The sequence below is a fragment of the Coregonus lavaretus genome (assembly GCF_964263955.1).
Source record: "Coregonus lavaretus genome assembly, contig: HAP1_SCAFFOLD_666, whole genome shotgun sequence".
NCBI classification, from domain to species: Eukaryota; Metazoa; Chordata; class Actinopteri; order Salmoniformes; family Salmonidae; genus Coregonus; species Coregonus lavaretus.
This window is the reverse complement of record NW_028161339.1, coordinates 40,855-57,669: the sequence shown is the minus strand read 5'-3', so window position 1 is coordinate 57,669 and position 16,815 is coordinate 40,855. Positions and strand designations below refer to the sequence as shown.

At 43.8% G+C, this 16,815-nt stretch overlaps 2 protein-coding genes across 3 annotated transcripts; both read right to left on the bottom strand.

Annotated features, from left to right (window-relative positions):
- Positions 1 to 207: 207 nt before the first annotated feature.
- Positions 208 to 4,539, bottom strand: LOC311120796 (uncharacterized protein). 2 transcript variants are annotated; one of them, XM_084195373.1, is made up of 4 exons: positions 4,371 to 4,539; positions 2,979 to 3,537; positions 1,571 to 2,775; positions 208 to 900 (listed from the first exon to the last, which is right to left on the bottom strand). In XM_084195373.1, exons 2-4 carry the CDS (start codon positions 3,300 to 3,302, stop codon positions 879 to 881), a joined length of 1,551 nt encoding a protein of 516 aa, XP_084051499.1. In that variant the 5' UTR covers positions 3,303 to 3,537; positions 4,371 to 4,539; the 3' UTR covers positions 208 to 878. The 2 variants fall into 2 exon arrangements, with proteins under 2 accessions (XP_084051499.1, XP_084051498.1); XM_084195372.1 differs by lacking the exon at positions 4,371 to 4,539 and having other exon boundaries at positions 1,629 to 2,775; positions 2,979 to 3,395.
- An 8,088-nt stretch (positions 4,540 to 12,627) lies between these two features.
- LOC311120790 (uncharacterized protein) lies at positions 12,628 to 15,424 on the bottom strand. Its single transcript, XM_084195366.1, has 3 exons — positions 15,241 to 15,424; positions 13,927 to 14,575; positions 12,628 to 13,729 (listed from the first exon to the last, which is right to left on the bottom strand). Exons 2-3 carry the CDS (start codon positions 14,281 to 14,283, stop codon positions 12,689 to 12,691), a joined length of 1,398 nt encoding a protein of 465 aa, XP_084051492.1. The 5' UTR covers positions 14,284 to 14,575; positions 15,241 to 15,424; the 3' UTR covers positions 12,628 to 12,688.
- Between the last annotated feature and the right edge of the window lie 1,391 nt (positions 15,425 to 16,815).

Genomic DNA, 16,815 nt, shown 5'->3' with positions numbered 1-16,815 from the left:
ATTTTTCTCCATTTATTTCATGACTTGTTACTGAATTTGATTTCAGCATACAAAAGTGTTGGATAACACAATGTATGATACAGTACTGCTGAATATTTTCCATGTTTTGACAATTGTATATCTCTCCTTAATGACAAATGACTTTTTCATTCACACTCACATAAAATGGGAGTAAATAAATTACAAGAATGAGTCTAACCGAAACTTAGATCAATGCTCTGTAATTCAATCAAGTCATAATAATACATTGATCATTTTCACAGAATGTTCTCAGTAGTCAACCTTTCATTGTCTGTTTCTCTCCAAGTTCCCACCATCTTGCATTTTGCTCCATAAGTCATCAAGGATCAATTTGAACACAGCTCCAACTGCCACTAACGTCACCACGGTGACCACCACACCAGACCCTGCTTTCTCCCTTACTGGGTGTGTGTTGACATTGAAGTGGTTTCCACCAATCCTCTCCACCATCTCCTTCAGCAGCTCTGTAACCTGAGTGTGGTCACCTTTCTCCTCGTTGTTGAAGACATGATATCTGTCCCTGCAGGTAGTGATTAGTTGTAGCAGTTGACTGTTGTCCTTCAGTAGGCCCTCCACTGGTTTCCCCTCTAGCTGGTCTCCACCAGTGAACAGAACCATGGTGTACATTAAAGACTCTTCTCCAAAGTTCTCCTGGATCCACCTCACGGTGGTATCCCTCTCCTCCTCCGTGAACCTCACCCCCTGATCACCAGAAGGAACGCGCAGGGTCCTGGGGCAGCGAGACCAACACACTCTGCCCTGTGCCTTGGAAACACCCGGTGTGTGGATGACGTTGGCGTGACGCAGCAGCGGAAGGTCCGTCCGGTTGACCCTGTAGCAGCTGGCCCGGTCCAACACTACAACATCGAGGGCCTAGTCCTAGGATAAAAACCTATTTCAATGGAGATTCTTGCTTTTTAGTCCAGGATTTGGCTTAATCTGTGTCTGGGAAACCGTCCCTGAACGTTTACAATACACATCAAGTTAAACTGCATCACAGTGAAAACGGTTGATTTCATCACCGTGAAAATGGTTGATTTCATCACAGTGAAAACGGTTCATTTCATCACAGTTTCAATAATTGATAGAAGAGTCAATAGGCCTAGAGATTTCCCTGGTGAGGTGATCTTACATTTTGAGTTCTGCTGGGGTAAAACAGTTTAACTGCACTAAGTTCATGAGGCATATATACATTATATTTTATAAGAATCACTGGCTGTATGTCATTAATTTAAAAGTCCAAAAATGGCTGTACCAATTGCAGATTGTCCCTTTTATGTCCTGTATAAACAAAGTCCAGTTTCCCTACTCAGAACACCCGAGAATCATCTCACCTGGTTCCTTTCACCTGGTTACTCACCTGTGCTACGTTTTAAGGATCGACTCTCCATTTCTCTCCAGTTCCTACACTCAGAACACCGGGACTGTGTCCCAAATGACGCCCTATTCCCTACATAGTGCACTACTTTTGACCAGAGCCCTATGGTCCCTAGTACACTATATAGAGAATAGGGTGCCATTTAGGACGTTCACCTAAGGTTCCTCTCACCTGGTTTGCTGCTCACACCTGTGCCTCTTCAGGGACCCACACTGACTGTAGCTCTTACCGCACTGCGTGCATTTGTACGGCTTTTCCCCTGTGTGGACAACCATGTGCACTTTACGGGACGTCGAAGTGATGAAGCACTTGTCGCAATCAGAGCATTTGTATGGTTTCTCCCCTGTGTGTCTCCTCATGTGCTGTGCTAGATATCCACTCTGACTGTAGCTAATACCACACTCCGTGCATTTGTACGGCTTCTCTCCTGTGTGGACAACCATGTGTGCATTACGGGACGCCGAAGTGACAAAGCACTTGTCACATTCAGAGCATTTGTATGGTTTCTCCCCTGTGTGTTTCCTTCTAATGTGTTCTTTCAGCTTGCACCCCTGTTTGAACTGTTTCCCACAGTCCTGGCAAGAGAACGGTGTCTCCCCGGTGTGTTTCAGCCGGTGGACCATAAAGGTTTGCGGCCGGGCAAAGGTCATGGGACACTCTGGGCAGGACAGCGGGCGCTCGCCGGTGTGGCTCAGTCGGTGATACTTCAGACTCATGTAATGGACAAAACTCTGGCCGCACTCCGGGCACACAAACAGTTTACACCCGCTGTGGGCCGTCATGTGGCGCTTCAGGTGGGCGGAGATCTTGAAGCCTTGGCCACACTGGGAGCAGACGTAGGGCTGAGCATCACTGTGGAACCGCATGTGCCGGGTCAGGTTAGATTTGAATGTGAAGGTTCTGCCGCATTGGTGGCAGGCGAAGGGGCGTTCCGCATTGTGGATTGGCCGGTGCTCGTCCAAGCCGGCTTTCCGGGAGAACGTCTTATGGCACACATCGCAGGAATACGGCTGGTACTGGGTGTGGATCCGGGAGTGGAACTTCAGCGTGGTTTTGGAGAAGAACTTCCGTCCACAGTCCGGGCACGGAAACCGGCGGACCTTCTGGTTGCGAGGCCGCCATTCTGGGTCGGACCGGAATGCAGTCAGATTTAACGGCTGGCCGGTAGCCGACCGCAGACGTCTCCTTCCATCTTGGAAGTACAGGGGGGCATCCTCTGTCTTGATACCCAGGTGACGTGCATCTGTCTTGGGGTCGCTCTCTGTAAGAGGTCCCCTGGTGTTACCCATCTCTGGGTCGTAGCTCTCTGGCTTCACAGCGTTCAAACAGTGTTCAATTCTTGTCCCGATAGGCAGCTCGTCCATCTCTTGTTTCACCTGGTTTAAATTAGAATACCTTTATTTTCCTCTGAGGAAACTTCAGTGGTGGTTGTAAGATACGTCAATATATCTAGTAAACATATAGCTGCAACATTCACACAGACAGATATCTAGTAAACATATAGCTGCAACATTCACAAAGAGTTACAAATGCTATACAAGATCTCAATTAAATGTTAATTCCATGAGGTTAAACCTACCTCTTGTTTTACCGCGTCAGGCCTCAGGATGGCGCTGGAGAGTTGTAGATTTATCTTGGGTTTGTTTTTGCTTCCCTTGGGGCGACCCCACCGCTTAGGGGCCGGTGATACCTGGCTAGAAACACTTTTGGTGTCAGCAGAGTCATTTCCTTTTCCTGTGGAGTTTTTCCTCGTTGGTTTTCTGCCTGGTTTGTTGTTGTTCTTCTGAGCTCCGAGAGACTGTTGATCCTTCGTCAGTCTGTGGAGTCTCAAGATGGGTAAAGAAACGTCAACTGCCATTTTGAGTTGATTCAGGTTAACACTATGCTGTGAGACTCCCACCATTTTGAGGTGATGTAAGGCGTGTTTCTCTGCTCAAAAGTTGCTGACGCCTGACATCTTACTTAAAAAAACCTATCCAGGCATTGTATCAACTAACCAAATCATGTTATAGCTATCTGTCAGTCGATGACACAGTCGATGGCGTGGCACGCAACCATTGGTCGATGCATGGAATGTCTGAGCAGGGGAACAATACCCCTAGTATCAATCTGGGCAGGGAAACTGGGCTGGTCATCATCTGGAAGAAACAATGGAGAGAAAGTAAACAAGAATATAGAAGAATTGAGAGAAATTTAAGAATACAGAGTAAGAATAAAGAAGAATATAAATTATCCTCAATCAAATTGGCCAAAGAAGAATTAGGGAATCCAATAGTATCATCTCTCCAAAGTAGATATATTAATATATTAAATCGTTCCGCCATTTCCTGGTTCATAAAATTCGAATAGTTTGCCTAATTTCAGTTTATGTGACAAAACAAGCAAGTATAGTGTAGAGAATAATTGTACCATCTAAACCGCTGTACAATATATTTTCCATAACCAATATTGTATTTTCAGCTGTTAGAAGCTGGTGTACAAAACCGAAAGTAAAATATGAAAAAATCGAAACTTAAGAACAGGAAGCATAGAAACAGCGCACATAGAACAGATCTACCGCCCCTTAGACATGCTTTCAATGAGAATGATAGATCTCTAACACACATTTCTATGTGAATTTGGTCGGGTAGCCAAAAGTTACATATTGCAGCTTTAAATAAACAATTATTGGTGTCAAAGGCCCTCTTTTTTTTTTTTTTTTACATCCCTAACCTAAAAATCCATAAGATAATTCTAGGATAAATAGACCATCATGGAGAAATTCAACACCACCGTTGGATATTTGCAGTGAGGTTTATTTGATAGCTTGCATTGTGGAAAGCGATAGCTACTGTAGTTATTCAGTAGCTGGCTCTGGTCCAATCGCGCGAAGACAACGACTTAACCCCTGAGTAAGTAGAGTAACGCGCACTGGCCCAGAGCTAACCATCAGCTAGCTAGCTACTACTGCAAGAGACATCTAATAGCCTACCTGCAGAGACGGAAGCAACAATCTGCAGCGGTCATGGGTGGTACGAGTCGGTTTACTGAGAAGCCAGTACATTTATCTCAGGAAATAATTGCAATCCCTGTTTGCAATAAACACTGTTGCATTCCAAGATGAATAATACCACATCTAGCCACAGCGCAAGTGAAGTAGTGATTGTTTCTGCTGATTTTGTTCTAGACCTCCACATTCACAATGCTGCCACCTAGCGGATCGGATGAATCAGACATTTCGTTCAATTTCCATACAATAAAATGTTCTATAAGAGATAAAGACTCTTATAGATCTTTTCATCTCTGCATGAACTATCTGTGAATGAATTGTCTGTACCTAAAACCATAAACATAGCCACATAGTAACACACTTAGCTACTGTTTGAAGAGACAAAAATAAATGTGGCTAGTCGTGCTAGACATTTTACAAGTCAGAAAACGTTTTGCCTCCTGTAAGGCAGAAAATGTATGTTGTAAAATACTGTCTTTCTTTGCTCTTCACCTCTGTTGTCTCTCAGCCTCTTCTCTCTTCCATTAGTCTTCAGCTCTGATCTTTATTTCTGCCTCTTCCATGTAGTAGTATCCCCAGTTCTGATATGAAACTGTATCAATATTTTCCAGCAGTCGTTTAACTTGTCCAATGTTGCCTTTGTCTTCAATGTTGAAGACATTGGATCCACTACTAGTTAGCAATGAGTGCCTGAAGGTCTGGACTGCTCTGCAGAAAGGCCATTATAGGTTTACCCTTCAACTGGTCTGTGTGAACAGCAAGCACTCTGGTGAACTTTGGGCCCCACGATCCAAAGCTCTTCTGGATCCACTTCACAGCGTCCCTCTCCTCTTCAGTGAACCTCCCCAGCCTGATCACCAGTAGTAGAACATGAGGATGAGAGAGATCCAGGCATTTCACTGATGACTCCTGTGGTGTCTATGACAGTGTTGTTGGTCCCATCCAGAACTCTATATTCTGCCTGACACTGTGTGGTCACAGGCACAGGGGAAGCATCAGTTGTGAAGACATTTCTGGTTGCACTCTTTCCTGCTACAGGCAGTTCACCCACCACAACTATTCTAAGCTCACGTCTTACTCTCCCACTGGGCAAAAAAATGTTGTTTCTACATTATTTCAACCAAAATATTCAATGTGAGGATGTTGAATCAACGTGGAAAACTGATGGATTTGCCAAAAGTCATCAACTTAAGTGAATAGTATTTTTTCACCCAACTTTTACCCTAAATTAATTTGGTTGATTTCACATTAAATTCACATTAGTTGACAACTCAACCAAATGTAAATCAAAACTAGACGTTTAACTGAGGTCTGTGCCCAGTGGGTTAAAATCAGTCCTACAAATTACTACATTCATGAACAACCTGAAACCAGTAAAAGAAAAGCTGGTTCTGAGGGACCTCTTACCTGAGTCACAGTCCGTTCTCCTGATGACCTCAGCCATACTGTCACAGCTGTGGTGGTCTGCTGTATTAGGACTGGTTTTATTGGTTAGTGTGTGGAACAGATGTGAAATCAAAACATTACAAATACATTCTAACACTGCTATATATATTGATTTAAAGCATTTATTTAAAAATGTCTGAATATTTGACAAAATTCTAGTAACCAACCATGAATAATCCGAACCTGACAGCCCAGGCATTACAGTATGACTTTATTTTTTGTTCATTATCAAACAGTTCTCACCTTTATTTTTATATTTTTTATCTTCCTGGTCATCCCCACGGACAATCCTTCCCCCATGACTTCAGTGAATATTTAATAACAACTACCTCGACAGTATGGTACGTACAATGCATTCGGAAAGTATTCAGACCCCTTCACTTTTTTCACATTTTGTTAAGTTACAGCCTTATTCGAAAATTGATTAAATATATATTTTTTATCAATCTACACACAATACCCCATAATGACAAAGTGAAAGCAGGTTTTTAGAAATTTTAGCAAATGTATTACATATAAAAAAACAAATACCTTATTTACATAAGTATTCAGACCCTTTGCTATGAGACTCGAAATTAAGCTCAGGTGCATCCTGTTTCCATTGATAAACCTTGAGATGTTTCTTCAACTTGGAGTCCACCTGTGGTAAATTCAATTGATTGGACATGATTTGGAAAGGCACACGCCTTTCTATATAAGGTCCCAAGTTGACAGTGCATGTCAGAGCAAACACAAAGCCATGAGGTCGAATGAATTGTCCATAGAGCTCCGAGACAGGATTGTGTCGAGGCACAGATCTGGAGAAGGGTACCAAAAAAATTCTGCAGCATTGAAGGTCCCCAAGAACACAGTGGCCTCCATCAATCTTAAATGGAAGAAGTTTGGAACCACCAAGACTCTTGCTAGAACTGGCCGCCCAGCCAAACTGAGCAATCGGGGGAGAAGGGCCTTGGTCAGGGAGGTGACCAAGAACCCGATGGTCACTCTGACAGAGCTCCAGAGTTTCTCTGTGGAGATGGGAGAACCTTCCAGAAGGACAACCATCTCTGCAGCACTCCACCAATCAGGCCTTTATGGTAGAGTGGCTAGACGGAAGCCACTCCTAAAGGACTCTCAGACCATGAGAAACAAGATTCTCTGGTCTGATGAAACCAAGATTGAACTCTTTGGCCTGAATGCCAAGCGTCACGTCTGGAGAAAACCAGGCACCGCTCATCACCTGGCCAATACCATCCCTACGGTGAAGCATGGTGGTGGCAGCATCATGCTGTGGGGATGTTTTTTTTAGCGGCAGGGACTGGGAGACTAGTCAGGACCAAGGGAAAGATGAATGGAGCAAAGTATGTTGTAGAAAATTGTCTTTGTCCTCAGTCAAACACAAAGTACTTTCAGAGTTTTTGTAGAATTAAGATAGACTTTATTACAATCAATATAGCAGAGGTGGTCTACAGAGCATCTAACTTGCCACCTCTCAGTTTATATAGTCATTTTACATACATTTTAGCTTAATCCCTCCCTCTTTGGTTCCTCCACCACTGTCTCCAGTTTTCACCTCTTGACCTCTCCGCCCACTTCCTTAATGGCGGTATCTGATTTCCCTCCCTTCTAGTTCCGTGTCTGGAAACAATAGTGGTGGGACCAAGCCCTGTTATGTAAAAATAAGAGAGCCCTTTCCTGGCTCCGTTCTGACCCCCTAATTGATTCCCAAACCTATCAATCGATACTTAAACATGTCAGGTCCATAATACATTTCTCAAACATATACCAGCCTCCTCCCTCTGTACCACCCAGTCCAAACGCCCCTCATGCTGTGATCAATAATATACAGTCCTATTTCACACACACACATATACCAGGCAGGGCAATGACTACACCAGTGAGAGGAACCAATTAAGTTATTGCCTAGCATTTACATCATTTAGCAGACGCTCTTATCCAGAGCAACTTACAAATTGGTGCATTCAACTTATGATAGCCAGTGGGACAACCACCTTTTACATTTTTTTATTTTTTATGGGGGAAGCAGCATTACTTTTATACTATTCCAGGTATTCCTTAAAGAGGTAGGGTTTCAAGTGTCTCCGGAAGGTGGTCAGTGACTCCGCTGTCCTGGCATCGTGGGGGAGCTTGTTCCACCATTGGGGTGCCAGGTGGTCAGTGACTCCGCTGTCCTGGCATCGTGGGGGAGCTTGTTCCACCATTGGGGTGCCAGAGCAGCGAATAGCTTTGACTGGGCTGAGCGGGAACTGTGCTTCTGTAGAGGTAGGGGAGCTAGCAGGCAAGAGGTGGATGAATGTAGTGCCCTCGTTTGGGTGTAGGGTCTGATCAGAGCCTGAAGGTAAGGAGGTGCCGTTCCCCTCACAGCTCTGTAGGCAAGCACCATGGTCTTGTAGTAGATGCAAGCCTCAACTGGAAGCCAGTGGAGTGTGCGGAGGAGCGGGGTGACATGAGAGAACTTGGGAAGGTTGATCACCAGACGGGCTGCAGCGTTCTGGATAAGTTGTAGGGGTTTAATGGCACAGGCAGGGAGCCCAGCCAACAGCGAGTTGCAGTAATCCAGAAGGGAGATGACAAGTGCCTGGATTAGGGCGGCAGGTAGCTTAGTGGGTAAGAGCGTTGTGCCAGTAACCGAAAGGTCGCTGGTTCTAATCCCCAAGCCGACTAGGTGAAAAATCTGTCGATGTGCCCTTGAGCAAGGCACTTAACCCTAATTGCTCCTGTAAGTCGCTCTGGATAAGAGCGTCTGCTAAATGACTAAAAATGTAAAATGTAATTAGGACCTGTGCCGCTTTCTGTGACAGAGATGTACCCATGTTTAACCCTGGCTCCGTGTTCGTCATGTTGTGATTAACTATGTTTATCTTATAGTCTACTGAGTCTGAAGAGATTTAATTATAGTCTACTGAAAAATTCCCATCAAGTACAGAGAGATACTTGATGAAAACCTGCTCCAGAGCGCTCAAGACCTCAGACTGGGACGAAGGTTCACCTTCCAACAGGACAACCCTAAGCACACAGCCAAGACAACGCAGGAGTGGCTTCGGGACAAGTCTCTGAATGTCCTTGAGTGGCCCAGCCAGAGCACGGACTTGAACCCGATCTAACATCTCTGGAGAGACCTGAAAATAGCTGTGCAGCGACGCTCCCCATCCAACCTGACAGAGTTTAAGAGGATCTGCAGAGACGAATGGGAGAAACTCCCCAAATACAGGTGCCAAGCTTGTAGTGTCATACCCAAGAAGACTCGAGGCTGTAATCGCTGCCAAAGGTGCTTCAACTAAGTACTGAGTAAAGGGTCTGAATACTCATAATGTGGTATTTTAAAAACATGTTTTTGCTTTGTCATTATGGGGTAGTGTGTAGATTGATGAGGGGGAAAAAAACCATCCATTTTAGAATAAGGCTGTAACGTAACAAAATGTGGAAAAAGTGAAGGAGTCTGAATACTTTCCGAATGCACTGTAGGTGCTAATATTTAAGTGTGTACTTGTGTGAATTGGAAATGCTTGCATATCCCACTGAGACAGCCCGGAGACTCGGGGTCAAAGCCAAGGTCAGTCATTATTAACGGTGTCCCTGGAGCAGTTGGGGTTACAGTAAGTGCCTTGTAAAGCCATTACCAATGAAACAGGTGTAGTATACTTCGATACGTTGTCTACTGGGACAGCTGATCAAAAACAAATAAAAGGTTGCTTCAAGAAAATCACATCACCAAATGACTGAACAGATTAAGATGTTATGTGACATCTTGTCCCAATGTAATTTACAGCAATCAATATTACAGCAACTTAAAATGGATTCCTATGTCATATTTCAGATGATTTTTTAAAGTTAAGTCATTAACACACCTCCTTAAAAAAGCAGTACAAGTACAAAATGATACATACGTTGGTAGTCTATTTAGTTAGCTCAGAATATAGCAGATTCATAAATCTACTTTTAGTCAACTCTCAGGTTAAAGGTTCATGCAGTGCTGGCGTGTTTCGTAGTGCCCATTCAATTGCCCCGTTAGGCTACAAGGTCAAAGGTCAAACCAAATCGTCACATAGATCATTTCTACAGCCAACCTTGTTAATCACACTAGCCTGCTGTATACATAAGACGTTGCTCTGGTTTAGTAGCCAAAGGGGATCTCACCTTTAAGAAGTGTTATTCTTAAATTAAACTGTAATCTTCTTATTTTACTGTCTTCTCTTTATGACTAACCCTTATCTCTCTCTCTCACACACACACACACACACACACACACACACACACACACACACACACACACACACACACACACTCAGTGAAACAAGTCAGTTTATTGATCAGTTCTATTCATCAGTTGGGCAAAAATGACATAGACATGGCATCACAGGAGGTTGGTGGCATCTTAGTTGGGGAGGATGGGCTTGTGGTGAATAACTGGAGCGGAATGGGTGGAACGGTATCATGTACATATGGTTTCCATGGTTTCCATGTGTTTGAAGCCATTCCATTCGCTCCGTTCCACCCATTATCATGACTTATACATCCTAATAATCCTCTCAAACAAAGGCTTTCAGTCTCAACTAACCATTGCATTAATAGTAGATGCATTTTTTTTCTTCTATACAAAGTTTTAACACAAAAACTTTGGTTTGTTTTACAACATCGAGGACCGGTTTCCCAGACACATATTAAGCCTAGTGCTAGGATAAAAACCTATTTCACTGGAGATTTGCTTGCTTTTAATTCCAGGACTTGGCTTAACCTGTATCTGGGAAACCGTCCCTGAACATTCACATCACACATCAGGTGAGAGTGGGACTTATCACAGTGAAAACGGATGATTTTATTGAGGGTTCAAAAAAACTGATAGTACAGTCAATAGCAGAGCCTAGAGTTTTCCCTGGTGAGGCGATCATATATTTTGAGTTCTGATGGGGTAAGACAATTTAATTTAAGTTCAAGAGGCATTTATAAGTTATATTCCTCAAGAATCAAAGTTTAAAAAAAGTATTTACCAATCCAAGATTGCCCCTTTTAAATCCTGTATAAACAAAGTACAGTTCCCCTAGTCAAAACACCTGAGAATCCTCTCACCTACGTGGCTGCTTATACTTTAAGGATCCACTCTCCAGTTCCTACACTCAGAACACCGGGATTGTGTCCCAAATGGCACCCTATTCCCTACATAGTGCACTACTTTTGACCAGAGCCCTATGGTCCCTAGTACACTATATAGATAATATAGATGCCATTTGGGACGTACAGTGAGGGAAAAAAGTATTTGATCCCCTGCTGATTTTGTACGTTTGCCCACTGACAAAGAAATGATCAGTCTAGAATTTTAATGGTAGGTTTATTTGAACAGTGAGAGACAGAAAAACAACAACAAAAATCCAGAAAAACGCATGTCAAAAATGTTATAAATTGATTAGCATTTTAATGAGGGAAATAAGTATTTGACCCCCTCTCAATCAGAAAGATTTCTGGCTCCCAGGTGTCTTTTATACAGGTAACGAGCTGAGATTAGGAGCACACTCTTAAAGGGAGTGCTCCTAATCTCAGCTTGTTACCTGTATAAAAGACACCTGTCCACAGAAGCAATCAATCAATCAGATTCCAAACTCTCCACCATGGCCAAGACCAAAGAGCTCTCCAAGGATGTCAGGGACAAGATTGTAGACCTACACAAGGCTGGAATGGGCTACAAGACCATCGCCAAGCAGCTTGGTGAGAAGGTGACAACAGTTGGTGCGATTATTCGCAAATGGAAGAAACACAAAATAACTGTCAATCTCCCTCGGCCTGGGGCTCCATGCAAGATCTCACCTCGTGGAGTTGCAATGATCATGAGAACGGTGAGGAATCAGCCCAGAACTACACGGGAGGATCTTGTAAATTATCTCAAGGCAGCTGGGACCATAGTCCCCAAGAAAACAATTGGTAACACACTACGCCGTAAAGGACTGAAATCCTGCAGCGCCCGCAAGGTCCCCCTGCTCAAGAAAGCACATATACAGGCCCATCTGAAGTTTGCCAATGAACATCTGAATGATTCAGAGGAGAACTGGGTGAAAGTGTTGTGGTCAGATGAGACCAAAATCGAGCTCTTTGGCATCAACTCAACTCGCCGTGTTTGGAGGAGGAGGAATGCTGCCTATGACCCCAAGAACACCATCCCCACCGTCAAACATGGAGGTGGAAACATTATGCTTTGGGGGTGTTTTTCTGCTAAGGGGACAGGACAACTTCACCGTATCAAAGGGACGATGGACGGGGCCATGTACCGTCAAATCTTGGGTGAGAACCTCCTTCCTTCAGCCAGGGCATTGAAAATGGGTTGTGGATGGGTATTCCAGCATGACAATGACCCAAAACACACGGCCAAGGTAACAAAGGAGTGGCTCAAGAAGAGGCACATTAAGGTCCTGGAGTGGCCTAGCCAGTCTCCAGACCTTAATCCCATAGAAAATCTGTGGAGGGAGCTGAAGGTTCGAGTTGCCAAACGTCAGCCTCGAAACCTTAATGACTTGGAGAAGATCTGCAAAGAGGAGTGGGACAAAATCCCTCCTGAGATGTGTGCAAACCTGGTGGCCAACTACAAGAAACATCTGACCTCTGTGATTGAAGGGTTTTGCCACCAAGTACTAAGTAATGTTTTCCAGAATGGTCAAATACTTATTTCCCTCATTAAAATGCAAATCAATTTATAACATTTTTGACATGCATTTTTCTGGATTTTTTTGTTGTTATTCTGTCTCTCACTGTTCAAATAAACCTACCATTAAAATTATAGACTGATCATGTCTTTGTCAGTGGGCAAACGTACAAAATCAGCAGGGGATCAAATACTTTTTTCCCTCACTGTACACCCGAGGTTCCTCTCACCTGGTTTGCTGCTCACACCTGTGCCGCTTCAGGCCCCAACTCTGACTGTAGCTCCTACAGCACTCCATGCATTTGTACGGCTTCTCCCCTGTGTGGACAACCATGTGCACTTTACGGGACGTCGAAGTGATGAAGCACTTGTCACACTCGGAGCATTTGTATGGTTTCTCCCCTGTGTGTTTCCTTCTAACGTGGTCTTTCAGCTGGCACCCCTGTTTGAATTGCTTCCCACAGTCCTGGCAAGAGAACGGTGTCTCCCCGGTGTGTTGTCGCCGGTGGATCATAAGGGTGTGCGGCCGGGCAAAGGTCATGGGACACTCTGGGCAGGACAGCGGGCGCTCGCCGGTGTGGCTCAGTCGGTGATACTTCAGACTCATGTAACGGACGAAACTCTGGCCGCACTCCGGGCACACGTACGGTTTATACCCGCTGTGGGACATCATGTGGCTCTTGAGTTGGGCGGAGATCTTGAAGCCTTGGCCACACTGGGAGCAGACGTAGGGCCGCGCGTCGCTGTGGAACCGCATGTGGCGGGTCAGGTTGGATTTGAAAGTAAAGGTTCTGCCGCATTGGTGGCAGGCGAAGGGGCGTTCCGCATCGTGGATAGGCCGGTGCTCGACCAGACCGCCTTTCCGGGAGAACGTCTTATGGCACACCTCACAGGAGTACGGCTGGTACTGGGTGTGGATCCGGGAGTGTAACTCCAGCGTGGTTTTGGAGAAGAACTTCTGGCCGCAGTCCGGGCACGGGAACCGGCGGACCTTCTGGTTGCGAGGCCGCCATTCTGGGTCAGACCGCAACGCAGCCGGATTGAACAGCTGACCCGCAGCCGACCGCAGCCGCCTCCCTCCATCCTGGTGGTACAGGGGGGCATCCTCCGTCTTGATACCCAGGTGAAGTGCATCTGTCCTGGGGTTGCTCTCTGTAGGTTCCCCGGTGTTACCCATCTCTGGGTCGTAGCTCTCTGGCTTCACAGCGCTCAACCAGTGTTCATCACTTCTCGTACCGATAGGCAGATCGTCCATCTCTTGTTTCACCTGGTTTAGAATAGAAGAGCTTTATTTTCCCAGAGGAGACTTCAGTGGTGGTTGTAAGATACGTCAAGATATCTAGTAAACATATAGCAGCAACATTCACACAGACAGATATCTAGTAAACATTTACACCGCCTGATACAAATGCTATACAAGATCTCAATTCAATTTTCATTTAAAAGCCACAAGTTTAAACCTACCTCTTGTTTTACCGCGTCAGGCCTCATGATGGCGCTGGAGAGTTTGAGAGTTATTTTGGGTTTGTTTTTGCTTCCCTTGGGGCGACCCCACCACTTAGGGGCCAGTGATACCTGGCTAGAAACACTTTTGGTGTCAGCAAAATCGTTTCCTTTTCCTGTGGATGTTTTATTTCCTCTGGTGGTGGTGGTGGAGTTTTTCTTGGTTGGTTTTCTGCCTGGTTTGTTGTTGTTCTTCTGAGCAGCGAGAGACAGTTGATCCTTCGTTAGTCTGTGGAGTCTCACGACAGGTAAACAAACGACAGCAGCCATTTTGAGTTGTTTCAGGTTAAGGCTATGCAGTGAATCTCCTCCCTCCATTTTTGAGCTGCTGACGCCTGACAGATCTTACAACGCCTGGATAGGTATTTTAAGTATCAACTAACCATATCATGTTATAGCAATCTGTCAGCCGATGACACAGTCGATGGCGTGGCACGCAACCATTGGTTGATGCATTGAATGTCTGAGCAGGGGAACAATACCCCTAGTATCAATCTGGGCAGGGAAACTTGTTCTGTTAAACTACCATCTTTCAGTGTGGTGTAGCTCTAGGCTGGAACCATGTGGGGGATGTCTTGTCCTCTCCTTTAAAGACAGGGCTGGTCATCATCTGGAAGATACAATGGAGAGAAAGTAAATAAGAATATAGATGAATTGAGAGAAAATTAAGAATACAGAGTAAGAATAAAGAAGAATATAAATTATACTCAATCAAATTGGCCAAAGAAGAAAAGGGAATCCAATAGTATCATCTCTCCAAAGTAGATATATTAATATATTATTCATATTATATTAACATAATAAATAAGCATTTATTGGTGAGAAAGACCCTCTGACTTTTTAAACCTAAAAATCCATAAAATAATTATAGGATAAATAGATCTTCATGGAGAAATTCAACACTACATGTTGCTGCAAGAGAGGTCTCTTTTTTTAAGGATAAAAAAAAAGTCAACCAAATGTATTTTGTTGGTGCAAAACGAATCAGTATCTAAGTTACTTTTGGATGAATAATGCATTGATTACATATTGATAATCAACTCCACCGTTGGATACTTGCAGCGAAGTTTATTTGATAGCTTGCATTGTGGAAAGCGATAGCTACTGTAGTTATTCAGTGGATGGGCTAGTTGATGATGCTTGGTCAGTTGGCTCTGGTCCAATCGCGCGAAGACAACAACGACTTAACCCCTGAGTAAGTAGAGTAACGCGCACTGGCCCAGAGCTAACCATCAGCTAGCTAGCTACTACTGCAAGAGACATCTAATAGCCTACCTGCAGAGACGGAAGCAACAATCTGCAGCAGGCATGGGTGTTCCGAGTCGGTTTACTGAGAAGCCAGTACATTTATCTCAGGAAATAATTGCAATCCCCGTTTGCAAAAAACACTTTTGCATTCAAAGGTAAATAATAACGCACATGTAGCCACAGCGCAAGGGAAGTAGTGACTGTTTCTGGTGATTTTGTTTGAATCTACATTCTCAATGTTGCCACCTAGCGGATTGGATGAATCAGACGTTTCGGTCCATTTCCATACTACAGTATGTTCTATTTTTTTTATTTTATTTTTTTCACCTTTATTTAACCAGGTAAGCCAGTTGAGAACAAGTTCTCATTTACAACTGCGACCTGGCCAAGACAAAGCAAAGCAGTGCGATAAAAACAACAACACAGAGTTACATATGGGGCAAAACAAAACATAAAGTCAAAAATACCACAGAAAATATATAACAGTGTGTGCAAATGTAGCAAGTTATGGAGGTAAGGCAATAAATAGGCCATAGTGCAAAAATAATTACAATTAGTATTAACACTGGAATGATAGATGCGCAATAGATGATGTGCAAATAGAGATACTGGGGTGCTAATGAGCAAAATAAAAAACAATATGGGGATGAGGTAGTTGAGTGGGCTAATTTCAGAAGGGCTGTGTACAGGTGCAGTGATCGGTAAGGTGCTCTGACAACTGATGCTTAAAGTTAGTGAGGGAGAAAATAGTCTATAAGAGATAAAGACTTTTATAGACCTCCCCCTAATTCTTCTGGGTTTCCCCTTTTCATCTGTGCTTGAACTGTCTGTGAATTAATGATCTGTTCCTAAAACCATAAACATAACCACATAGTAATACACTTAGCTACTGTTTGAAGAGACAGTATAGATCTCCTTTTCATTCATTTGTTAAATCATTTTATTTGATCATAAAATGATAGGCTAATTCTATTTAATGATTTTTTTTTTTATTCTTTCATTTTTCCCCCATTTTATTCAATTGTTAAAAAAATAATTTGATTTCAGCATATACGGTGGGGAGAACAATTATTTGATACACTGCCGATTTTGCAGGTTTTCATACTTACAAAGCATGTAGAGGTCTGTCATTTTTATCATAGGTACACTTCAACTGTGAGAGACGGAATCTAAAACAAAAATCCAGAAAATCACTTGTATGATTTTTAAGTAATTAATTTGCATTTTATTGCATGACATAAGTATTTGATACATCAGAAAAGCAGAACTTAATATTTGGTACAGAAACCTTTGTTTGCAATTACAGAGATCATACGCTTCCTGTAGGTCTTGACCAGGTTTGCACACACTGCAGCAGGGATTTTGGCCCACTCCTCCATACAGACCTTCTCCAGATCCTTCAGGTTTTCGGGGCTGTCGCTGGGCAATACGGACTTTCAGCTCCCTCCAAAGATTTTGTATTGGGTTCAGGTCTGGAGACTGGCTAGGCCACTCCAGGACCTTGAGATGCTTCTAACGGAGCCACTCCTTAGTTGCCCTGGCTGTGTGTTTCGGGTCATTGTCATGCTGGAAGACCCAGCCACGACCCATCTTCAATGCACT